Source organism: Dromiciops gliroides, chromosome 2, assembly GCF_019393635.1.
Source record: "Dromiciops gliroides isolate mDroGli1 chromosome 2, mDroGli1.pri, whole genome shotgun sequence".
Taxonomy (NCBI): Eukaryota; Metazoa; Chordata; class Mammalia; order Microbiotheria; family Microbiotheriidae; genus Dromiciops; species Dromiciops gliroides.
The window spans coordinates 405,538,385-405,564,753 of NC_057862.1; the positions used below are offsets into that span (position 1 = coordinate 405,538,385).

At 42.7% G+C, this 26,369-nt stretch overlaps 1 protein-coding gene across 2 annotated transcripts in view; it reads right to left on the reverse strand.

Annotated features, from left to right (window-relative positions):
* The window catches only part of NKD1 (NKD inhibitor of WNT signaling pathway 1), a 119,163-nt gene that overhangs the window by 17,435 nt on the left and 75,359 nt on the right, over positions 1-26,369 (reverse strand). For both annotated transcript variants that reach the window (XM_043981412.1, XM_043981413.1), the window contains 2 exons: positions 24,556-24,613; positions 3,361-3,467 (listed from right to left, as the gene is read on the reverse strand). In XM_043981412.1, the coding sequence (XP_043837347.1) occupies positions 3,361-3,467; positions 24,556-24,613 (165 nt within the window). The remainder of the gene's footprint in view (positions 1-3,360; positions 3,468-24,555; positions 24,614-26,369) is intronic.

Sequence of the window (26,369 nt, forward strand, 5' to 3'; positions counted from 1 at the left end):
GAAAACATGAATGAATGGCCACAGTCTGTGAATGGAAACCACTCTACGTCTATCTCCTTCCCATTGGCTTCCCTCCTCCACCCCAAATGAAACCCCAAACCTTTGTCACCCCAGCTCCCTCCAAGCACAGCAGAGTCAACAGGCAAAACTACCCAACAGAGGGTAAAATAAACAGCTTCAAACAGCTTCTGAGAGAATGCGCAAGAGAAAGCAGACTCTCGAATACCTGGCTTCTCCCGCTGACTTGAAACCAATTCCCTACAGCAGTTAGCGGTCCCCCCCATCCCATGCTGTGTTCAAAGGCAGCTTTCCCTCAGTTGTAACAAGCCCATCTGATAACTGCCAAGTGTCCCAGCTCTGCTCCCAGATGCATCGTTTCATGTTACACAACACGCTATGTGCATACACACAACTCTGAGAGAACCCCGCCCATTCCTCTCCCCCGCCTCCACCGACCCAAACACACACACTTGCCATTTGCTTCTTCTTTTATACCTCATCGTAAAGTGAATCCGTTTACCTGTTTTCCCAGCCCCTCTGAGCCTGTGTGTGGAGGATGCTTTGATGTGAGGGAGCAGAAATAAGGGATATGGGAACAGAATAGCTACTTATCTGTGCTTGATTTCTCACCACATGTTAAGAGCCCCCATGCCCCAGCCAGCTGAACAAGCGTTCCCTCTCCCAGTGACCTCGTGCTGTGCCTGGTGAATAATGTGGTAGTCTGCAGAGGCAGGATGGCTAACTTTGGTGTCGGTTACTGGCTGCTCCTTGACAATAGGCACAGTTCAATAAGCTCCAAGTAGACCGAGCCAAACAGGGCAGAGGGAAAGGAAGATGCTAAGCATTTATATAGCACCTACTATGTGCCAGGCACTGTGCTATGCACTCTACAAATAGCATCTCATTTGATTAACCAGATGAAGCCCCTCCTCCCTATGTCCCAGTTAGCCCCTAAAAGCTTTGTTCAATGGACAAGACTTGACAATTGGATATGGGGGTTGGGGGGGAGATAGTGAGGGAAACAAGGAACCGAGAATGTAGGGGGTATAGGAAGGTTTAAAAGACACCTCTAGCTCCATTACTCTTAGCCCCATAATCTCCTCACACACACACACACACACACACCCCACCCAAACCAGAACTCAGGGTTCAAGGAGCACCATGACACACTATGCTAAATTTAGAGTCAGAGAGCTCAAATCTTGACTCTGTCCCTTACTGCCTGTGAAAGCTTGGGCAAGTCACTTAATTGCTTAGTTTCCTCAGCTGTAAAATGTGAAGGTTGGACCAAATGACCTTGAAGTCTCCTTATACCTCTAAAGCTATGAAGCTGTCACCTGCACAGCCATTAAAAAAACTAAAGTGGGGTCATTTACTTTGGCATCCAGGGGAGATAAAACACCAAGAATCCTACTTCCAGTTGTCTTCCATTAAGTCTCATATCATCCACAAGCTCAAAGGAAATAAGGTAGTGCTTAAATCAGAGGGTCTGTAAGAAGGGGAATTTGAATTAGTATCGAATTAACTGATGGTAGTGGAAAGCAAAAAGTGTTCATTTTACAGGGTGATGATCCATTTTCTTTTTCTTGTTGGAGTCAATCTGCCAAGATGATGAAAACTCATCTCCACTTAAAATTGAATCAATGTAATAATAAATAATTGATTTATGTGAAAAGTCATGGTTTTTCCCAAGAATTGTTTATTTTTATCTTTCATTATCTCATTTCAAAGAATCAAAGAATTTCTGAATGGAGGGAGAATTCAAAAATCACGAAATTCCATCCCCTCCTTTCCCAGACGAGAACAAATTGAGACTTGGAGAGGGGCAGTGATTTGCCCAATGTAACAAAGCAGGACCACCATGATTGGACCTAAGCCCTTGGACTCCAAATTCAGCACTCTTATTAAGTCTGTGATTTGCTATGGGCAAAAAACATGATCACCCTGTGACCACCCGGATGAAGGGTCTATCCCAACTCAGCCAGGCTGCTCCTTAGATAATATAGAGTCTTCCATTAGGCCCAAACAAGAAACCTTCCCAATGAAACAAAGCTTGTCAGAGCTTACTTGGCTGTCAAAGCCCTTGAGAAGCTATGGTTGCTTCTATACCTTGCATATACTATATATGATGAGGCATTGGAAAGTAGCTACAGACACCCCATTTTTGCAGAAGTGGAAACTGAGAACAAGAGATTACTTGCCTATGGTCACACAGTGTGCCAGTAGAACAATCAAGGTTAGAACCCAGACCTCTTGACCACTTACCCTATCTTTTGTTCACTGCATCACACAAATAAGTACCTTTATATTGAGTTGATCCATGAGGAGTTTATATTTTTTCCTAGAGGCATTGGGAAGCTACTGAAGGGGTTGAAAAGGGAAGTGACATCACTAGACCTGTGCTTTAGGAAGATGAATGTTGCAGGAGTGCAGAAGTTGAACTAAAAAGAGGGAGTCTGGGAGCAGGGAGACCAATTAGGAGACTAAAGAAAAAGATGTGCTAAGGGCCTGAATGGAAGTGGTCTTATAAGTGGAAAGAAAGGGACAGTTTAGAGAAATATGGTGGTGAAATGGACAAGACTTGGCAACTGGATATGAGGAATGGGGATAAAGGGAAGGGAGGAGTTAAAGATGGTTTCAAGGTCCAAATCCTGGGTGACTAGAAGAATAGTGGCACCCTCAATAGAAATACAATTTATAGGAGTTAGAAAATAGAATTCTGTCTTCAAAAGGTTGAGTTTGAGATGCCTAAGAGATACTGAGGTGGAGCTGTCCAGCAGGCAGCTGATTATTTAGGACTGGAGTTCAGGAAAGGGATTTGGATTGTACACAGAAACTTAGGACAATAATAGTTAACAGGTCCCCCATCTTAAGCAAAGGATGGGTAACCATTTGTAGATGGGTTGCAGAAAGGGATTCTTATTGGTCCAGATGGATTCTAAGGTCCTTTCCAATGCCTAATAGGGCCCCCTCTAGTATTTCTCTAATCAAGAAACACCTTAGGCAAAAATCAGTGTCTAATGGTGGCTAGAGCCAAGAGTAGGTAGTATAGGAAGTTGGATTTTATTTGGGGGCGGGGGGGGGGGGTGGTTCAACCATGTCAGAAAATAGTCACAAACTAATGAAAGGTCTCTAGAACTTGGCAGAAGAAAGAGCTTTGAAGAACCAATTTAAAAGGGTAACAGCAGAGGTAACAGTCCTGGTTTGTCTAATGGTTTGGATTGGCAAGAGTTCCCCTCTTTCACAAGCACGTCAAAATATGAATAAGGAGGTGGGGGTTTTTTCTGTTGTGTGTGTTTTTTTTTTTCCTGGAGCCAGAGCCTAAGCCTCAGCCCAATCCCCAGGGAAGAGGAAACTTACTTCAAATTTCAGCTGTTTCTTGGAGCTGGGGCAAGATTCACTGTCTTTCTCAGCCTTCTTTTCATCTCCACTCCCTGGCCCATCTGTCTTCTCAGGAGGCAAAGACACTGCAAAGGTATTGGTAAGAGAGAAAAGTTGACAAGGAGACTCTCAGAAGATTTGTGCACACTGCAAAAACCATACAGTGACTGGTGACTAAGAGGAAAGCTGGATTCTGCAAGTTCACAATCTGGACCTAGTTAATGGTGCTAAACATACTGTGCACTGATTCCTTCCCAAGTGCTGGGATCCTCTGAGCTCTAACTGTCATTTTACTGCAAATTCATAAGCTCACAGGATTTTTATGTGCAAAGGGCCAAAAAGAACAACTAGTCTACCACTCTTATTTTACAAAGGAAAAAGCCCAGTCCCAGAAAAATGAAGTAATTCGTCTAAGGCAACATATACTCAGATGCAGTGACGCCAGCCTCCTTGCAATTCTTCAGACAAGACATTCCATATTCCAACTCCGGGCATTTTCTTGGGTTGTCCTTCCTACCTGGAATACTGTCCTTCCTCATCTTTGTCTTCTGACTTCCCGGGCTTCCTTCAAATCCCAGCAAAAATCATACCTTCCACAGGAACCTCTCCCTGTCCCTTAATTTCAATGCTTTCTCTCTATTAAGTATTTCCAGTTTTATCCTATAAATAGCTTGTACACAATTATTTGCATATTCTCTCCCCCATTTGAGTGTAACCTCCTCAAACGTAGATACTGTCTTTTACCTTTCTTTATATCCCAGGGCTTAGCACAGTCTCTTAATAAATGCTTATATACTTACTGACAGCTAGTTAGTTGCAGAGCCAGGTCGAGAGTTTTTTATACTATACCTTGCAGTGATTTCTCTGAGCTCTGAGGAACACCCCTGTACCTTAGTGAAGGTGAACTTGTAAAAATGTCTCTGTCGTTCCCATTTTGCTTAGAAAACTGAGATCTCCCAGCATCCCATCCAAACGAATTGCGCTTTCAATAGCCCTTTTCCCCATGTTGTCCCTAACCACCCTCTGGAGTTTCCTGACAGACTTGATTTGGAGTCACAAGAAAACCTAGAAGAGGAATGGACCTCTTTAGTAAAGTAAGACAGGGGAATCAAGGGAGGGAGTTACAGTAGCCTCAATAGCCCAGAGGCAACAGGAAATAGCCCACTTACAACTGCCTAAGGCCTACAAAAAAGGAAGGGCTTTACAAAATACACAGCTTCTTCATGCATCTATGTATAATTCATGTCCGTGGGAGAGGGCAGGGACTCACAGAGTTCAACAGTGTTAGGAGAAAGTGTGGGCGCATATGAACACAGACACACACAACACACAATGCACATCTTGAGTGAGCTGGAGGACTCCATGCCAGAAAAGCCTTGTCAATGATTCGCCCTTCACCCAGGGCATTTGCTGTCCTTTCTGCTAAAGATTATCCTTTTCCTCTGTGCATAGATAGTTCCTTTTAAGACAGAATGGGAGGAGGGGGTGGGAGGCCAGATGACCTCATATTGATGTCACTGTACATATGACCAGTCCAAATGAGGTCACAGGAGGGCACCAAAGCTTTCTCCCACAATCGCGTGTCTCAGACACCGCAACATTCTTTTATCTTCTCTACTCCAAAATCACAACGGCCGCATCAGGTTTTAGTTTCCCATGTATCTAAAATTGTAGCCATTGTACTACAATGTGCCAAATATTTTGATTGTGCCAAATATCCAGTGGTACAATGTGCCAAATATTTTGATTCCTGCTCTCTGGTGTCCCTTAATCTTTGTGCTTTCCCTCTCAAACTAGTCTCAGAATATTTGTTTTCACATTGCCTCTCCCACTAGACTGAGCTCCTTAAGAGCACAGGCTGTCTTTTGTCTTTCTCTGTATCTTGAGCACTTAGCACAGTGCCTGGAACATAGTAGATAAACCTTTAATAAATGCTTTTTATGATAATATAACATTACATATAATATATAGTAATATGCAATAGTATAATATAATAATATAACTGAGCATCTATCTGTCTCATCGATGAGTGATAATGATACATTGTATTTGAAAAGTGCTTAAAAGTTGTTGTTTTCAGAATGCCACCACATTTTCTCCTCACAATCTCAACAAGACAGGCATCATTATCCCCATTTTACAGATAAGGAAACTGAGTGCAGACAAATAGCAAGTGAATTGTCACATTAAAAGTTAGTAGTGACACCAATATTAAAACCTGTCTTCTTATCCCCAACCCCAGATCCCACTACACCCTTCTGCCTTTCTTGATCAAGCTGACTCCACCCATTGTTCTGGAAAGAGTAACCTGGGTAATGGTGGTAGATAACAACAGCTTTGGGAGTCAACTAACACATGTGAAGATATCTAAGACCTTCAAGAAATGAGACAGCTGGACAAAAGGAAAACAGGCAGCATTACTTTTGCTTTAGTTCCACCTAAGCCCTGCAAACAAAGTTAGAAGCAAAAAGCTTCCAAGCATTGAGCAAACAATGAATCTATCCAAACTTCCCCCAAGTTGGGAGACCAGGGTTTACCATACCCAGGAATGGGCACTGCTCCTGAGCTTACAGATGGAATGACACAAGTGGACATGGCTAAAATCTACAGAATCATGCCCAGAACGGAGAGAGTGGAGGCAGGCTTGCTTACCAAGCCCAGAATCATTAGGAATAGGGAACAGTTTCTTGAGTTAGTTTTAGGGCAAGTCAAATTAATCAGAAAGATGGCAAAGATGTCAAGAGACAAAGAAATTTAAGAAGGGTTTTGGTGAATTTGTGGATCATGAAAACATGAGGTTTAGAGCTGGAAGGGACATTAGAGAGAAACTAATCCAATCCCTTCATGTTTCAGATAATGAAATAAAGGCTTCAAGAGGCTCAGTGTCTAAGTCCCCTTAGTAAGTTGCATGGGATTGATCGTCCCTGTGTGACTTGCCAAGGGTCACATAGGCATGACCAATCTCACATAGGTTACTAAAAGGAAGCTCAGTATGTCCGAGGAACTAGAAAATGGCAGACTGCCTAGGTTAGCCACACATGCACAATTTTGTCATCATGATGATGATGATGATGATGGGTGGTAGTGGTGATGATGACGAGGATCATGATGATACCTATCCAGATAAAGCTTTTAGGTTAAAAACTGCTTTCCTTACAACACTTTGAGAAAGAAAAAAAGACACAGGCTCAGAAAGTAAAGTACTTGTTAAGGTCACAAAGAGAGGAAGAGAAAACAGGATTGTAGGCTTTGAAGGGATTTTCTATATCACCTGATCCTCCTCCCTCATTTTACAGGCTAGGAAATTAAAGCCTATGGAAGAGAAAAGACCTGCCCAAGATCACAACAGGAGTCAAGCTTTCTGACCCTTGTCAGTGCCCTCTTGGAACTGAACTGGTATTCCTTCTATCCTAGTTTCCTGTCTCCAAGTCTAGTACTCTTCATTATATACCTAGAGTGTCCATGAAGACCATGGCCAAACTGGTACCCCACAGGACTGCCTGCAATGACTGGCATGTCCACCTGCTTTTCCATGACAAAATTGAAAAAGTGATGCTATCAACAAGCATTCATAAAAAGTACTGCATACAATTTAGTGTGATGTAACAGGCATTGTGCTAAGGACTTAGGATACAAAGAAAGGCCAGCATGGTCCCTGTCCTCAAGTTGCCCCCATTCTAATGAGAGAGACTATATGCAAATGACTATAGTCATGCAGAACATATAGACAGAGTAAACTGGACCATCTCAGAGGACAGGTGCTGCTGTGCAATGGAAAGAATGATGTAAAGCCCTTTCATGGATTCCCATGCCAAATAGTAACCACCTTCTGCAGTAGGTCTAGAGGTGTCAGAGGCCCTAGATCATGCAGACATTGAGCAAGTTATATCATGTAGATGGTAGAAAAGGCATAGACTACCCCCATTAGAAGACTGGATCCCACAGAGATACCAAAAACTTGGTTAGGGTAGCCAGTCTAGGATGGAAATAGATCCAGATAAACTGATGTTAGAGTTCCATGGATATGAGCCCAGATCTTAATAAGTGATGACGTGCAAATGTAAAATGTGAATGAATATGGAATGTCTGGGGGGGTCTTTAATTTTAGAGGTTGTGGGGATGACAATATTTGCCTTCAGAGCACTGGACCTGCAATCAAATTCTCCCTCAGACACTTACTAGCTGTATGATCCCTTAGGGAAAGTCACTTAACCTCTGCCTGCCTCAGTTTCCTCATCTGTAAAATAAGGATAGTAATAGCATCTACTTCTCAGGGTGTTATGAGGATAAAATGAGATAATATTTGTAAAATGATAGTAGACACTTAATAAATCCTACCTTCCTTTTTGATGGAAAAAATACAATTTTATTATCAGATTTTACTTTAATCATCAGAAATCATTTAGGAAGTTTCTGAACATGGTTGGGGTGGGGATAGTACTATATAGAGAAACTGGCACAGATGCTCTTCCTTCCCTCTTGGAGTTTATAATCGATGACAGACACTAACACAGACAAATAAGTAAAGGGGCAATAAATTAGAAAAATAAGAGCCATAGACCAATATAAGTGCACTAAAAGTATACTAGTATAAGTTACACAAGAGTCACATTTCTAAAAAGTTACATGGAAATCAAATTTTGTAAAAACAAATTACATTTCTAATGTAGCTCACTACTTAGAGCTTTGGTGAAGATTCTACAGCCCTTAACATAATTTAATCTGCTCCAGAAGAGAAGTATGAAGAGATGTCTTCCCTCTGGGCTCCAGCATAGCTTCATATTTTCATAGCAGTAGCTTAAAAGGTCACAAAAAGGGAATGTCCTCCATGGAAGTTTGTTCTTTTTGTCTGTTTCTGTCTATTCATAAGGATGCTATTCCATCTTCTTTCTCCCTTATATATCTGTGAGGAAAGGGTTTATGTGTCCTGTGTTTTCCTTCCAAATACCTATCTGTATGACTTTCTATATCTCTCCCTATCTGTCTCTCAGTGTCTGATTCTATCTCTCCTCTTTTAACATTCAGCATACTCTCTCCATCTCGCTTAACTTACCAAAATTCAAAGTTGAGATATATGTTTTCTGTGTAATAACATGTATTATTTATTGGAAATTTTAAAAGCAGGTGAAAGGAAGTTTGATAAGTTTTCTTCAAAACAAAATTAAATAAAATTACTTAGATGACCTTCAAATTATTTTTTCTGGTTTTCATAGAAAAAAGGAGATTGCTTCTTGTGTTTATAGAATTCCTTAGTAAATCCACATTATTACCTTTTAATTAGTATGAATCTAGAGTCTGAGATAAGATTCATTTAAAGCTGAGTATACCCACAGTAAGGAAAAGGGTGGACAACTGAAAGGGGTCAGAGACGGTAGGCAGACATTAGCCTTTGTCCAAGTTCGAATTGTTTGGGGACAGAATCTGGTCCTCTGGTTCTTGCCTGATTTGGGCAGGTTGCAGGTACACGTGTGAGAATATTTATAGCAGGAATAATGTTGAATTGAATTGAAATGTTCCTGCGCATCCAACAGTAGTCTCATTTATGATGGGTTGGGAGGGTAGGGGAAAGGCAGGGGGAAGGCAGGTGTGACATAAAGCATCCTTCTCTTCTCTTTACCCTGGGGGAAGAGGCAGCAGGGAGTCTTAATTCCTTAGTGTTCAAAAGCAATAAATCCCTAAGACAGACCAAAGCAAGGGCCCAGCTGGAGATCCTAATCCCAACTGCAAACCCCAACTCTTCTTAAAAACTTAATAGAAATTTATTGATTGGATGATGCAAATGACAAGTCTAAAAATGACTGGGGAAAAAACCTGTCACACTCTACCCACTAAATTTGTTCCAGCAGGGCTTCATCATACTGAAGACTTAAGATACTTTGGGATGCAGTGGGCAGGTTACTGAGCTTATATCTCAGTGTTCAACATTCAACCAACACTAATTACCTATCAGTACTTAGGGAGACAGAATAAATGAGATCCAGTCCTGACCTTCAGCAAGATTACATTCTAATAGATGAATATGGTTAACAAATATATATTTATATATTATATATATATATATGTGTGTGTGTGTGTATGTATGTATGTGTATATGTATGTATGTATGTATGCATGTGCTAAAAGCATAGGGAGAGGTAACATGGTATAGTGGACAGAGAGCTGGCTGAGGAGTTAGGAAGACATGGGTTCAAATCCTGACTGGCCCCAAATGATGAGATGACCCTGGGCAAGTCATATGAATTTTTATGGCTCCCCAGCCACTTCCTAAGGAAAAAAGTTGCAGAACAGGTTAAAATACGTTGGTAGAGGGAATTTCTTCATTTGAGATTTCCTTTATCAAAAATAAATTGGGTTGAGAGAAATTCTTTATTGTGAGCTTCCTATTCTGATGAAATCACAAGTCCAGACACCCAAAAGTGCCTAAGAGAAGTGGCAAGCAAAGTCCTATGTGTATTTTAAGGAAGGAAGGGGAGTGAGGAAGAAACTATCACCACTCACTAGGCTGGGAGGGGGGAGGGACAGGATCAGGAATAACTTCATGGAGAAAATGGTGTAAAATGTTAACAATTTCACGAATTGCCCTGTCATCTGAACCCTTCATCCCTGTAAGATGGTTTGTTTCTAGAGGACCTGTCGTCAATTTCTCTGAGCTGCCAAATTATACCTTTCCCAGCCCCTACCCAGTTAGCTTTATCTGCTTCTCTAGTCAACATCCTACTGAAATCCAAATTTGTTCAGCAGTGCGGGACACCTGGGGAGGAGTGGGTGTCACTGGGCAAAGTTTCTAAAGTCCCAGGTTAGAGGAGGACTGAGTAATTCTGTCACGATCTCAAGCCAATCAACACAATCTGCCTGAATAAGGTTGCCTACTCTACATCAGATTTCTTAAACTTTTTCCGTTCACAACCCCTTTTTGCCAAAGAAATTTTTATGTGACCCAAGGTATATAGGTATATAAAATAGATACACATAACCTTTTACTGCTGCCAAATTTTTTGTGATCCCACGTGATCCACAGTTTAAGAAGCTAGGCTCTACACCATCAGGACTCCACCTTCCATGTTGCTAGAACTACATAGACTCAGCCACCAAGAGCTTCTTAGGGATATAAGCTCAGCCCTGACTGACTAATGTCATAGCTACTTCCCTAGGCTTCATTTTCAGTCATGAGCTGAAGCTACCTGATGGCTTCCCAGGCTTCTCCATCTAGCTTTTCTAAACTTGGGGTGAGTCCTGACAAACCTGACCATCTACTAGCTACCCCCTCAAATGTTCAAAAATGCTTCCGTGTGCCCATTCCAGAAGCTGATCTCATAATAAACTATGAGTTTGCTTTCTGAATGAGGTGGAGGGAGGTCCCACATTAAAGAAGAAACACACACACACACACACACACACACACACACACACACACACATACAAAATACCGTTAACTGAATATCACACCAGGATACTGGCTCCATCTTGACAAGCAGCAAGTTTAAATGCAAACAATTTTTTTAAGCTTCAAAGTCCCCTCCCTCAACAATCACCATCCTTTAAAAAAAATGAGGGCTCAATCTTCAAAGCACCCCGCTTAGCTTAACTCAGAAGAGGTCCTGGCTAGAGATGCAAGCCTCCCATGCTTATCTAAACCAAACCCAAAGTTCAAAAGAAAGTTATCAGCAAACTACCTTCAGGTTCAATATCTCCTTTCAACTTGTCTTTGATAAAGCCCAAAGAAAGAAACCCCTATCATTGCTCTTTCCTTACTCCTACTCTCCTCCTACTCCCTAAAAGAGAGTGAGAGAGAGAGAGAGAGAGAGAGAGAGAGAAAGAGAAGAGACAAGATAATCCTGATTCTCTTGGTTTCTTCCTTTTCACTTGGAGATATGAAAAGTCCCTTCTAACTGCTCTGTTTCCATGCTTTAATTGATGACTAACCTGACCTGAACTGAATCCACTGAAGCAGACAGTCTGCCTCCCCTAGGGTACCGCTGCAGTCCTTAGTGGGGTGAGCAGCTTTGAGTTGTTACTAACCAACAGGACATTCTTCATGACCTGGCCACCTTTTATCTCTCTAGTCTTCTTATGGTTTATTCCCCTCCACACACTGATTTACCTACACTGACCTACTTAATTTTCCTTATACACACTGACTGTGCCCAATTCCTGGAATCTTCTTCCTCCTCACCCCCACCTCTCTGAATCCCTGGCTTCTTGTTGTCAAGACAGGTGAAACACTACCTTCTAAAGGAGATCCTTGCTTGATCCTCCCAGTTGCTAGAACCTCCCTCCCTAAGGCTACTTTCCATCTACTCTACATTTAGCTTGCCACATATGTTTGTCTCCCCCACCGGGTGCTAAACTCCTTTTTTGTCTTTCTTTGTATTCCCAACCTTCATTTCAGTGCCCTGAACATGGTAAGTGTTTGATAAATGCATGTTGATTGACTGACAATGAAGGAACTGGTCCAATCCCTCCCAATGACTATAGGCACAAAAGTGGAAATCAAGGTGCTCCCCATCACCCAGGGACCCCAATCCTGTCAGGGTCCAGAAGATACTTCATCCTCTTACCCTGTCCTTTGGCAAGTTACATTGCTTAATTACACCTGACAGAAATGGCACAGAAAACATCCTGAAACCATCCCAGACATTTATTTTGGTCCCTCTCAGGAATTGCTTATTAATTAAGATAACAGTTTGATCTGGTTCAAAGGGTGCAGAGGTTTCAAAAAATATAGGAAGGATATTTTCATGCTGACTCCAGTGCCCCCTTTCCTTCCCCCAACAAACCCCTCCTAAAAAAAGAAATCCTCCACCACCACCACCACCTTCCCCCCCCAAAAAAGTACCTCAACACTCCTGAAACAGAATTAATCTTGCTCCATCAGTCATAAGACAGCAATGCCGAGTGACAAGTCATCCATTAGACTGTTGGAAATTGCTAATTGGAGCTCACTGTGGTGCCAACAAGGTCAAATTATTTCCAAGGAACAATAACATTCAGATCCACAGTTTGGTGCCAGGGGAAGATCCAATTATCTGCCTATTCCTTTCGTCCCCTGCCACATGTTCCCCTTCCCATGTCCCAGCCCCAGGAGGTCACATCTTGATGCAGCCATTTGGGATTTACTATAAACAGTGGATGCCATGGCAGTGTTTATTTATTTAATTCTTTAAAAACCCACATACACCCAGAAAGAAGGGCAGAATAATCAAGTTGGTTTGTTTGTTTAACCAAATTATGGGCATAAAAGGTGTTACAGGAGAAGGTGGCAATTCTTGCTATCTGTAAAGTACACCCCGCCCCCACCCATGCTCCCCTCTCTGAGCCTGCCCTTTGTCATTTTTCACACTCAAGCCATGAAGAAAGCAGTACCATGCGCACTGACCAGATTACGGGCTCTATTTCCCATTAGCTCCCAATCTGGCTCCATTCCACCCACAGCAACTGCCAGATTAAACGCATTACTTGACCATCTTCACCCAGATCACTTTGATGTTCAGTTCTCATGCTTCAAAATACCTTTTGGATGAAGATCAGACGGCATTAAACAGAATTACTAATTAATTAAGCAAAGTTAAATTTTAAACACTGTTTGTTGTGTTAGCCAAAAGCCTGAACAGAACAGACTTTTTTTTTCCTTCAGCAAGATCAAAGACAGTCTCTTCCCTCTCCCCTCCCCCAGTTCTTTCTTTAAAGGAAGAAGGAAGGAAGGAAAGAAAGGGGGGAAGAAAGAAAAGAAGAAGAAAAAGTATAATCTCCAGCTATGGAGAGTTAAAAGCAAATACCTGTAGTGATGGGCTGTGACTCTGATCATCAGACATAACAGAAGGTGCATTATAGGGATGCAATATGCTATCCAAGACATTATCACTTAATTCTGAAGAGAGCACAATTTGAGTGTAAATTGTCACCTTCCCATGGACCATTCACCCTTTCTAATAGCATTATCTGCCCTGGGAGTTTGAGACTGGGATGGCACAAAGCCCACCCAGGCCTCAAGCTGTTGACAGCTGGCGCCACCCAAACAGCACCAGAAGAAAAAGAGGTGAGTTGAAATAAAACAGACTCCTACACCCCCACCTCCTCCCCCCCTGCTCCAGATGGCTACCACCATCAACAGGGAACACTGCTACTCAAACGATCCCAGTGGCCTTCCCTCCAAGAAAGTAAATCCCATGAGGAAAATTATCTCCATGAACACCCCCTATACACATTCTTTGGGCTTCAGGTCTAGCTTGAGCCCTGACTCATTTGTGAAACCTTCCCTGGTGATCCTGAGTGGCACAGATCTCTCCATTCCTTGATGTCCAATGGCAGTTAAAATCTATACCACATATTCTGATTTTATTATAAACTCTCATATAATTCTTGTATGTCATCCCCAGTCAGACTGTATGCTCCTGAAGAAAAGGGCTACATGTTCTGCTTTTCTTGAGTATCTCCCATAGCATGGTGTTGGGTACATCATCGATGTACAATCGATTTATGATTCTCTGAGGTTGAAGAATCTGGTCTTTTTAAAAAATCAACACAAAACACTTCTTCAGTGTAAAGTCCCCAAACTGGCTAACATCAACATTAGCAAGCTAATCTCATTCTTATCCAATGAGGATTGGCTAATTATTATCATCTTAGAAAGAATAGGCTACATTTTGGAAATGGTTATTGCTAAATCAACACCATTTATAAACAACAAGAACCATATTTCAACTGCATCAATCAATAAACATTTATTAAGCACCTACTATATGTCAGGTAAACACTGGGTAAGCAAAAAGAGTTGGAATACAATTCTTGCCCACATGGAACTTAGAATCTATCGGGGGAGACATCATGCAAACAAATATATACAAAACAAATTATATACAGTATCAATAGGATAGAACTGATAAAGGGAAGGCACTGGAATTAAGAGGGGGTGGGTAAGGATTCCTGGAGGATTTTAGTGGGGACTTAAAACAAATCAGGGAGGTCAGTGCACGGGCAACACCTCTTCTCAGCCCAGTTAATTAGCTAGCAAGCCCTTTATAAGACTTAATATGATTTAGGTTTTTCAGTCCAGTGTTTGGATGCTAGCCATCACATGTACAAGGCACGTGGCTTATTAATAGTTAAAAAATTTTCATCCTAGGCTGACATGCTCCTTATATTCAGAACACTTCTGGATAACCACCTCCCATTATCAGCTGGCATAGCAAATAAAGACTAATTTTAACATTTGCCTGAGCCAAACATAATTAGGAAGGTAAGCCTGTTGCCAACAATGACTAAAAGCTTACGACACATGCCAAGCAGAAACAGAATGGACCCCTGGATAATGCATGGCTTTGGACTGTTTCACCCTTGCTTTAACCCACTTTTCTAGATAATAAAGAGTTCACTATACACAGAGTGAATCATAAAAGGTCAGAGCTGGGAGGAACTTTAAGGGTCATATAATCCAGTCCTATTCACTTCTGTTTTGTGTTGTTTTTTCTTTTTCTTTTTTGCAGGGCAATGAGAGTTAAGTGACTTGCCCAGGGTCACACAGCTAGTAAGTGTCGTGTCTGAGGCCGGATTTGAACTCAGTTCCTCCTGAATCCAGGGCCTATGCTGTATCCATTGTGCCACCTAGCTGCCCCTCTATTCATTTTTAAGATAAGGAAACTGAGTCCTAGAGAAAGTTAAATACCAGGCTGGAACCAATGGAATAGAATACCGAACTCCCAAAGTAAGAGATTCTGTTTGGAAGCAGTCAACATTAGCATCCAAAGCTGGGATGGCAAAGATCATAAGGGGCGGCATGATATAGTGTGTATAGCCGTGTTGTGTGATCTGGTGCTAGCCTATTAACAAATGTAACCAAGTTACCTTCAGGATACTCAGAATGGGCAGGGCAGAGAATGGCATCACGCCATACTCACTCAGCTTCAGTTTAGAACACAGTCTCATGTCAGAGTAATTTCCAATGGGCCAACATACTGAGGGGTCAGTTTTCTATTTATTAACAAGGCAGGGCCCCTTTGTTTCAAAAATGTGGTACCCAATAAGCTACATTTTCTGAATGGTAGAACCAGCTTTCTGTTTTTTAATGGGGCATGGCCCTTCCTTCCAAAATTCTTTAAAAACAAAAAAGACGCCCCCTTGATTGACCTTCAGAGATGACAAAGGTTGGCAGGGAGGAGATAAGACACTGCCTCCTGCCTGGAGGCAAAGCTAAGAAGGCCTGGCTCCTAGGAAGAAAAGCCATGACTGTATCACGTGTTTTACTTTAACCCCTCACAAATAAGACTTCAAGACAGAAGATTTCTTGGATCCCTCCCTTGACATGCTCCTTTACCCCCATGGACTTGATTCTCAGTCTCTCTCCTTTTCTCCCTCTCCCTCTTCTCTTCCAAGGGATGCTGGAGAGGTTGCTACTCTACCCTTAAGTGTGAACTTTCAGGCATCAGACATAAACATCACTTTTTGTCTAGGTGACCTTGCCAGCACTAATACCATCCTCCAGATAAAGCCCCACACAAAACCTGAATCCAGAAAACCTCCCAAATCCTAATTGAAAATTAAGGCACTCAGCAGATATGGCGGCACATACCTGTAATCCTTGATCCTGGGGAGGCTAAGGCTGGCGAATGGCTTGAGCTTAATTCTGAGCTGCAGTGGAATTAATTAGATTGCCTTCCACACTAATTCTAGCACTAATATGGTGAGCCTCTACACTTGGTGGGCCACCAAGCTGCTTAAGGATGGGTCAATTGACCCAGGTCAGAAATGGAGCAGGTCAAAGCTTCCCTGCTTTGCAGACCACAAATGATCACTGTTCTCCTAACCTGGGCAAGAGAGAAAAGGGAAGAAAAAGAGGAAAGGAAGGAGGGAGAGGGAGTAGGAGAGAAAGGAAGGAACACTGACAGAGACAGAGACAGAGAGGCAATGGAGGCACTCCTAGGCATCATTCCTCCTATAGAAAAACCAAGCTTTCCTGTCCCTTCTAAAACCAAAATAACCCAAAGTTCTTCCTCTGTTTGGGAGCAAGGTGCCCACTTCTCTAGAAACAGCTTAAATCCAGTGGCTCCCTCTAAATAAAACTGCTTCTCTACTTCTATTTCTCCCATACCCGACTGCAATTTTCTGTCAGCAGCTTTTACACACAGACCAGGTGTATGGAGGCAAAGGAAGGGGGAAAAAATACCCTTCAGACAAATGAATTTCAATCTTTTTTTTTCTTCCTTGAAAGTACAGGGTTGTTGGCCATTCTCTGCTTTGAGGCTTGGATAGGATTGAGATGAAACATCTGTTTGGGGAAGGTGGGGGGAGGAAGCAAAAGAAAAAAAATTGGAAAAAGGACCACAAAAAAGTTTTTTTTTTTTGGCTAAAAATATCGTGTCTCTTTTTCCCCCCAAACTTAAAACATGTGATGAAATTCAACTTTTAAAATATAACCCCCGAGCTACTTGAAACTATAAAAGTCTCCTTAGTATCTGAGACAAGTCAGAATTTCCACTGTTCAAGCTGCGCTTTTATGAACAGCCGACTTTAGAGAAAGGGCACTTGTTCTCTCTCCATTGCGGTAAAACTTTGGGTTTCTGTAGCTACTGTAGCCACGGTGGAGTCAGAGCGGACAAAAGCTCTCTGAATGGAGGACAGCAAGCTGGCCAGAACAATGCCAACATGGCTTGGCCTGCCCACCCCTCTGTGGCACTCATGGGCTCCTTAGATGGCTGGCACAACTCCATCTCCCCTTCCTCTAAGTGCTCTAATGACTCATCTTCCCGCTTTCTGAGGAACCTTATGATACTGACCGGCCTTGTAAATCTAGTCAATGAATAAATACTCAAAAAGTACCTACCAAGTGCTTGATTGAATTACCGAATGCTGGACTGGAAATCAAGAGACTCCAAATCTAGTGCCAGCTCTGAACCGCGTGCCCTTGGGTTTTCTCTTTGGCAAATTATGGGAGACAGACTACATCTTTTTCAGGTCTCCTTCTAGCAGTGTCTACGATCTTAGAGAAATTCAGAGTTGCCAGGAATCATTTCCTTTATGACTAGGAGAGCCTTGAAAATAACCAAGTACCTACTCAGGGAAAGCTAACATCAGCCAGGGAAGAGGGAAGGGGGAGGGGAGGGGAGAAGAAGAAGTGGGTTGACTTTTTTTTTTTTCCAGGTAGGTTCTACTTTAAGAAAGTTGATACATGAAAATCAGAACTTAAAAAAAACCACCTTCTTTTGCAGGGGAAAAATGATATTCACATCATAAAAGGGCTTTGCCTTATTGAAAGCTATACCCCACTGTCCCTTTAAATAGGAAACTCTCTTATCTGCAAATAGGCCACTTGACTGATTAAGGAGAGAGGAAAAGGAATTTAAAGGAAAAGGAAGAAGAGAAGGGGAAACCTACAACTTAAGTATTTGGAGTCCTGGGCCACTGAAGATCAATCTCAATAGAAGATTAAGTATTTCTGAAGTGACCAAGTAACATGGGATTGAATTGACACAGAACTTCTCAGGATCACTTCTCCTGATCTAAGTATGGTCATGCTTTTACTTAGATCCCTAGAGACCGCCACAAGGTAAAGGGGGGAAAGAGAGAAGTGGGAAGTCCATTACATCAGTTGAAGACAAAGACAGACAACAAAAAGCTTGTAAAAATCACCTGGATAATCCTTCTTAGGAATCTACATACCAAATCTAGCTCTTCCTGACCTCTGGGGGCAGAAAGTGTAGAAGACAATAATGAAATAATGATATAAGCCAGGAAGAGTCCATATGGGGCACAGAGTCCCTTGTACAGGAAGCCTTCCTGAAGCCTTCTTTAATTCCAATGTCTCCCCTCTAGGGATGATTTCCTATTTGTCCTGTATATAGCTTGTTTTATTATCTCCTCCATTAGATTGTAAACTCATTGAGGCCAAGGACTGTGTTTTGCCTCTTTTGGTATCCCCAGTGCTTAGCACAGTGCCTAGCACATAGTACAGGTTTAATAAATGCTTATTGATTGATTGATAAATTGAGAAGAAACACTAGGGAAGGACTTGAATTACCTAGGAAATAACCCCTAGCAGTATAAGAGTAGTGTCTGTGCATCTCAGGGAAAGAACCCTGGACTTGAGTTCTAGGATCTGGGTTTGAATCTAGCCTCTGTTACTGCATGAATATTTCAAATGGTGTTGCTTTCTTTCTCTGTGCCTCAGTGTCTTCTTCTGTTAAAAAAAAAAAGAGAGTTGTAGAAGTTCTAAGATCCCTTCTAATACTAAAAACCTGTGATGCTAAGATAGGGATAAAGATGGGATATATGATTTCACTGATGCAGGGAATACCAAGAAGGGCACTACAGAACAGGCTGGCACCTCCCTGGTGACTTTAATCTTAAGAGAGATACCTAGAACACTGAGAAGTGGGTCAGAGAGCCATTAGGTATAGGAGGCAAGACTGGAACCCAGGTCTTCCTGACTCCAAGGCTACTTCTCTATCCAACATGAAAGAAAATTCAATATTATAGAACCATAGATCATGAGCTGGAATGAACCTCCAAGACCACCTAGTCTACATCCCCCTCAGTTTACAGATGAAGAAACTGAGGCTTATGGAGATAAAGTGACTTGCTCCAAGTCACACAGGCAGGCAGCAGCCAGGTCCCCTTACCCTCCAACCAGTGTTTTTTTCCTCTGTACTATGCTGCCTCCCTAACATCTTATGATATCCTTGGCATGAGACACTTTGCTGTTGATACCGATCAAGGTTTCTGATCACTCTAAGTTTTGAAAACTGCCACAAAACAATGGGCAATGTGAACTGTCCTCTGGCCAGCTCCAGCTTCAGGGCCCGAAGCCACTATCCTTATCCTATACTCTTCCCAGCTCCTTTCCAATGGCTCAATTGCATTCATTCATAGTTTAGTGAAAGAAAAGCCCATTGAGTGGGAGAACACCAATGACAGGGACTGGGGGTTCTCTCTCCTTGCAGCTCTCCCAACCACACACATCACAATAGCTTGACAAAGCCAACTCTTCCAACAGCTGTTTTAAGCACAAGGCCAGGACCTTCTACAAACCTGGAGGTGATGCCTAGGGTGGGAGAGAAAGGGAGAGAGAGAACCCAGATGGTCCTTTCGGAGCAGGAGGGTGGAATTAGTCATTTGATCAAAGAGAAATTTGCTTTTAAACTTGACTTCAGTGGACTGATGTGACTGTTAAACTTGAAAAAGGGAGTGTCAGAGACAGTGCTATGTTAGAGACTCCCATACAGAGCTGACTCTGCAACTTTCACCTCCCAAAGTCTCAGATACAGATAGACAGGGAAAGCCGGAAACAGACAGTCAGGGAGAGAAGAGCACATGGGCCCTTGAGACAAGGAAGCAGCCCGAAACAGAGAGAAAGCCTTGTACAGTGTATAGAGTGCTGGCCCAGAGAGTCAGGAAGACCTGAACTTGGCTCCTGCTCCATAAACGTAATAGCTGTGTGGCCCTGGAAAAGTCACTTCATTTCTCTTGGGCCCAATTTCTCCATCTGTAAAATGGGGGGGGGGGAGATTTAATGACCTCTATGGTCCCTTCCAATTCTAAATCTATGACCCTAAGATTTGCAAAGTACAGGGGTTTTTATAAAGCAGTCATGCACCTTTATTCTATCATTTACAAACAGGACATGTACAAGGTTTCTGATCCCTTTCCTTATGGTTCAGGGGAGAAAGGTGGGGAGACTCAAGTGAACTCTTGGCCAGAAGTGGACCACACAGAACACTGGATCTCCTGCCCATGTTGGGGAAGGTGTAATCATGGTAACCAGCCCCTAAGGTTGCTGGGATGAAAAAGCTCTCTAAAAAACAGAAATCGCTATAGAAATACAAGTTATTATTGTTTTGATTGCCATGGCTGGGGCGTATATGCCAATAAAAGCATCTACCTGCCTGTCACAGCTAGCCCCTGACTAGAGGATAAAGAGCTGAAGGGAAGCCAATATCTCTGAGCAGGGGTTCCATACCTCTTCTTCACCCCCTTTTTTTCCATGAACCCCAGGAGACCATCTGAAGAAGCCCGACAGTTGTGGGAGATGCAGGACATTGGTGGCACCTCAAGCAGGTGATGGAGACGGAGAAAAGCTGAGGAAAGGTTCTCTCCTCTCTTCCCTCGTCATCTCCTCTCCTATGGTCAGGCCAGGCCAGGCCAAGATGCTGAGTAAATAAGAGTGGCCACTCTCCAAGCCTAACCTCTAGTGAAGCAGGAACACTAAGTCAACAATCCGGCTCTCACTACTCTAAAGCTTTTGATGTTTACTTTGTTCTTTCTATAGTTCAAAAGGAAGCACTAATGCTCTAGCCCTCTTACCAAATACAATCTTAATCTTAGGATTTTGAGCTTTTGCAGTGGGCTAGTTAAGTCTGTTAAGAGGAGGGGATTTGATCCAGCTTTCCATGACAACACAGGAGTTAAATCCCACTTCTTTATGGATGGCTAGGAGCCTTCTTTTTATCTTCACGCCTCAGATGGCCTTTTTCCCCCCTTTAAACACCCCTCAAGCCGTCTGAAAGGCAATGAACTTGGCCACGAGAAAAACCCCAAATGAAGAGTTAATTATTTCTTCCCCTACCCCTTTTTGGCCAGTTCTGCTGTGGGGCCAGTTCTTGTTTGGTCCTTCCAAGAGAAGCAGCAGCAGCAGCTTCCAAAATGGTCATTACCCACTGCTGTTTGCTGGCCACTCCTAATCTAACTCAGGGCCCTTGTAGGCACTAAAGTTTCATATTCTTGGAAAGGCTAACTACATGGTGGACAATAGCATTCTCAACATTAGCAGCACTGTGACTGTATGTGCAACTTCCTGTACTAGGACCTTAGCAGTCATGGAGATGAATGAATGTCCCCTAAAATGAATGGAATTTATCTTCCCCTCGAATTCAGCCTAGAGTGTGGTCTCCCAATGGCCAAACTTTTGTATAAATGGCCGGTTTCTATTGCAAGTTCAATCAAAATGAAGCCATTATATTTATGACCTGAGGCTCTGTCATATTTCACCTCTTTGTATCTCCAGCTTAGCACTGGTGCTATGGGGTTGGGAATTTGGGACTAAACTGGCCAGCTAAACTAAAGGACATGGGTCTGGCGTAACTCTCCTTGAGAAGCTAAACTGAAGGACAAACATACCTTGAGAAGAAAGAGAGATGAGCCCATTAGGCATGACTACTGCCTGAGTAGTGCCAAGGGGACAGAGATAACTCCAGAAATCAGAAAAAAAAACCCTCACCCGACTTCTCCCAACCCACCCCCAATAAGGGACATTCCACCCTCAGGTGATCACCCCATCTATGATCTATAAAAGCTTTTGCCTTTCTCCTGTTTGAGGAGATAAGTATCTCAGAGAACCATGTCTCTGAAACTATCTCCCCTCGAGAGAAATTGGACTTCTTTCTTGGTCTCCTTTCTCTAGCACCTAAATAGAAGATTATTTTATTCTAATTGGATTTATGTGTAAGAGGGTATAATTCCTTAAAAAGGAATACCTAAGGACCCCCTATTTCCCCTATGACACTGGCATATGGTAGCTGCATAATGTTTGTTGATTGATTGATATAGGTGCTTCATAAATACTTGTTGACTGACTGGCTGACCTTCCTTTTTAATAAGGATGGAATCATGGAAAGTATTAGCTCAGTTATAGATTGTAGCTATACTCTCAGAGGACCAGCAGAGTTAAGTTCAGAGTTCTTCACCAAGTTGGCTTCAGGGTGATGAATTTTTCCACCCTGGTCCCTTCTGTAACATCACCACCAATCTAGTAAATTGTAGAGGGACAATCTATTTAGGGACAATTCTATTGTCATATAAGGTATGCCAACATCAACAAAATCAAAGATTTATGAAGCATAGATTAGGAAAAGCACTAGATTTGGAGACTGAAATACTTGGTATTGAGTCCTGGCACTGACACTTATTATCTGTGACCTTGGGCAAGTCGCCTCCCCATTGTGAGCCTCAGATCCTTCATCTGCAAAATATTCATGACCTGTTCCAATACCTAACTCATAGAATTATTCAAAGGAAACCACTTGAGACATCTTAAAGTGTTCTATAAAAGTGAGTTATTATCATTGTTAATTATTATTATCATCGAGATTTATGAAAAGTTTCCTATGTGAACTTGGATTCTTCACCCATGCCTGGTTTCCCTCTGGTTTTCTGTCTGCAAGACTTCAAAAGCAAAAAATGAAGTGAGAAAGGGGAATTTTGCTGGTTGTGCCCAAAGCACCGCAGACAAAGTGATTCCATTTGGTTTCGGTCCCTGCCCACTCTCCAAAGGCAGGCTCTCCTAATGGAAAAGCCCACTTCATATCCAGAAATGCTGCGGCTAATTGACACTGACAGAAGACGACCTGACAGCCCCAACAGAGTGATTCACAGTATTGGCATTTCTCGGACCAGGCAGTCGGACTCAGCTCATCAGGCTTTCTCTGGGTACACGCTACATTGCCCCCATTCAGAGAGGAAACGGCAGAGAACCAAAAGGGGAAAGGGAGGGGGTCCCAGGAAATAACATGGCCATCGGAGCCCCTGCTCATCCAGGCGCAGCTTCCAATTCTTTGTCTAAATACAGGCTGTAGAGAAGAGGTAAAACCAACTCTCGTCCCTGATGTTCAGTTTTCTATTCTCCAGTTGCCCCAGCTAGTTCAAGATTTGCTCTGGCTAAGTGTCTAAACCATGCCAGTGGCATTGCAGAGGAAGCAGTCCAAAGAGAACACAGCCTCATCCTCCAACTTTGCTACAGGCTCACTGCGTGCCTGAGTGAGTCAATTCACCACTCTGCCTCAGTTTCCTCATTTCACAGATAGTTTTGGGGATTTCCCGAGTGATGGGGTAGAGTGGCCTGCTCATGGTCAAGCTGGGAAGAGAGAATATCTCGGGACTCGGGCCTCTGCTGCTCAAGGGCTTCCTCCCCTCTCACCAACCAGTATAGATCATCATCCTATTCACCTCCCTCTGTCCTCCAGCTCTATCCCCACCTCCTCGTTCTATACCCAGTCCCCATCCTCCCTACTTCCAACAGTTACTTTTTTTTTTCCTGGTAAAATAGAACACTACTGCCCATTCAACAGATTCTAATTTCTAGATTCCAGGCCCCATCTATCCCCAGAACATAAGCTCTGTTCATGTGCCAGAAAACTGTACCTCCTCTCCCAAGTGAAGTCCTGTTCCACACCCCCCCCCCCCAACCTGGCTCCTTTAATCCTGGAGGACTCAGTCTTAACATGACCCTTCAGACCTCTCAACATAAAAGATAATCTAGTACAGTAGAAGGACTCTGAGGCCCTGGGAGGGATCCTAGCTCTGCTACTTAAGGGACGTTGGTCAATTTGCTTTACTTCCCTGGGCCTAAAGTTTCTTCATCTATAAAAGCAAAGGGAGAAGGGGAGGAGGATAGATTGATTAGATGACACCTGGGGTCCCTTCCAGTTCTAAATCCTATGTAGCCTTGGGGGAATCAAAACCAGCTTCAGTCTCCTAAAGGTCTGTCAGAGTCACATCTGAGCTAGAATTTCTGAATGGACTTCAATCTCTTTCCCCTTTCTCCCTAAAATCACCATTCACTCCATGGCCAAGGTTTGCAAAGCACTATATATATATATATATATATATATATATATATATATATATATATATATATATATATATATATGTATATATATATATATATATATATGTATATAAAATCTTACTTGATTCTCACACAAACTCTGGGAGGCAGGTACTATTATTAGCCCCATTTTACAGATGAAGAAACTAGGCAGACAGAGGTTAGTGACTTGTTAAAGGTCACACAACTAGTAGGTCTCTGGGACAGGAATCAAACTGAGGTCTTCCTTACTCCATCCAAGTCTAGTGTTCTATGCCAAGATCCAGTAGAACCCAGTCTACTGAATCTTGATTTCCCCAATCCCTTCCTTAGATAGAACCCTGCCACTTCCCCTTTTTCTCCCTCCCCTCTTCCCTCCCCACCCCCAATCCCCATGCCATCTCAGTGTGAACAGACAAATTCCCAGGTGTGTCACAGACTGAGAAGCCAGTCAGCAAACACCTTTCTAAATCACTACTTGTTAAGACCCTTCTGGGAATCCTGCAGTGTGGGCAGAGCAGAGCTTTCCCTTCCCAGTCTTGGATTAAGGAAGCATTCTTGTCCCCTCCCAGCCTCTGATTAAGGAAGCATTCTTGTACCAGTACCTTCCAGACGAAAATGTTCCTCGCTGATTGTTTCTCGGTAAACTTCACCAGCCGGATCCTGCAGAGAGACAAAGCAAAAACACGTCCACCTTAACCACTGGCCTTGCAGTGATTACAGAACATTGAAATGTTAATGAGACACACATTGAGCTGCCAAAGTTAATTATGAAAAGAGCTTTGGAAGGTTAAAGGTGTCCCAGAAAGTACTTAATCACTTTTGTTCCTAGATCCTCAGTCTGGTTAGTCACTTGAAGAGTAGGAGAGGGAAGGGAAAGCGATCCCAACTCTTTCTGCCTTTAATTCCATGGAGACACGGGCACTTGTAAAGTTAACATGCAAATTCCTTTTGGGGAGGAGGGGGGTGATTAAGATCAGTCCGGACCAAGAGGCCAGTCCACCAAGAAAACCAAGGTCAGAGCAGGCTCATTCCTAAAGAAAGTCAGCTCCCTCCACATCATCTCACTCCTTAGTGCTGGAATTGTAACAATATTGAAAAATTCCTTTCAATGCTACCTTTCCAGCCTTATTTTCTACTACTCCCCTTTACAGAGTAGGACTGTTCTCTGCTCCCTCCTCCTCCTCTTCACCTATTGAGCTCCCCACCCCACCCCACCCCCCCAAAAAATCTTCAAAGCTTAAGAGGAAGTCTGTGTAAAGATGAAGAACAGATCTGGAACCAGGAAGAGTTGGGTTGAAATCCTGCCTCTCATATCCTGACTGTATGACCCTGGGCATGTCACTTACCCTCAAGATGCAGAGAAGGCACCCACCTGCAGTGATTGGTGCCACCTCCACTAAACCTTCCCTGACGCGTCCTAACAAAGATCACTTCCCTCTTGGCTTTCACCTAGCACTGATTGTATCTCTCCAATGTACTTACACATATTATAACATATTTGTGTGTCTCAACTCCCTGCTTCGTGTCATTGGAGTAATGTATCTTAGATTTAGAGATGGAATGTACCACAGAGTAGAGGTTCGATCATGCAGCCCAGGACATTCCCTGATGCTTCCCAAACCAGATTAAAATGGAACTAGGAAATATTTAACAAAATAAATTTTAAATACAATAAAACACAAATAGTTATATTTTAAAACTGAGTCAGGGGGCAGCTAGGTGGCACAGTGGATAAAGCACCGGTCCTGGATTCAGGAGGACCTGAGTTCAAATCCAGCCTCAGTCACTTCACACTTACTAGCTGTGTGACCTTGAGCAAGTCACTTAACCCTCATTGCCCTGCAAAAACAAACAAACAAACAAAAAAAAACTGAGTCAATATGCAGCCTACAGAGCTTATGTTATCTAGGGGACCCCATTTCTATTTCATGTTCTCATTTCATAAATAAAATGAGCCCCAGGGATGCTAAGTGACTTATCCAAGATCACATGGATAGTAAGTATCAGAGAGAGAATTTTAATTCAGGTCGTCTCATTCAAGAAAATATATTCATTCTACTGAATAAATGCCTAGATTTTCCTCAGTGGTCAAAACCAGCCATTTCTTTGGATTTTATCAGGATAACCTCGAACAGTAGAAACTTCAATGCTAATGCCTTATCTAAAGGCATTCTTGGACATGAATACCCTGAACTGGCAATTAACATACAAACATACCACCCCTAACTCCCTCCATTCCCCCACCCCTTTTGCAGTTAGATGGTAAATGGATAGATCTCTGGGCCTGGGGTCAGAGAGATGAGTTTGAATCTATTCTCAGACATTTATTAGCTGTGTGACCATGGACAAGTCACATCACCTCTGTCTGCCTCAGTCTTCTCATTTGTAAAATGGAGATCATAACAGCACCTACCTC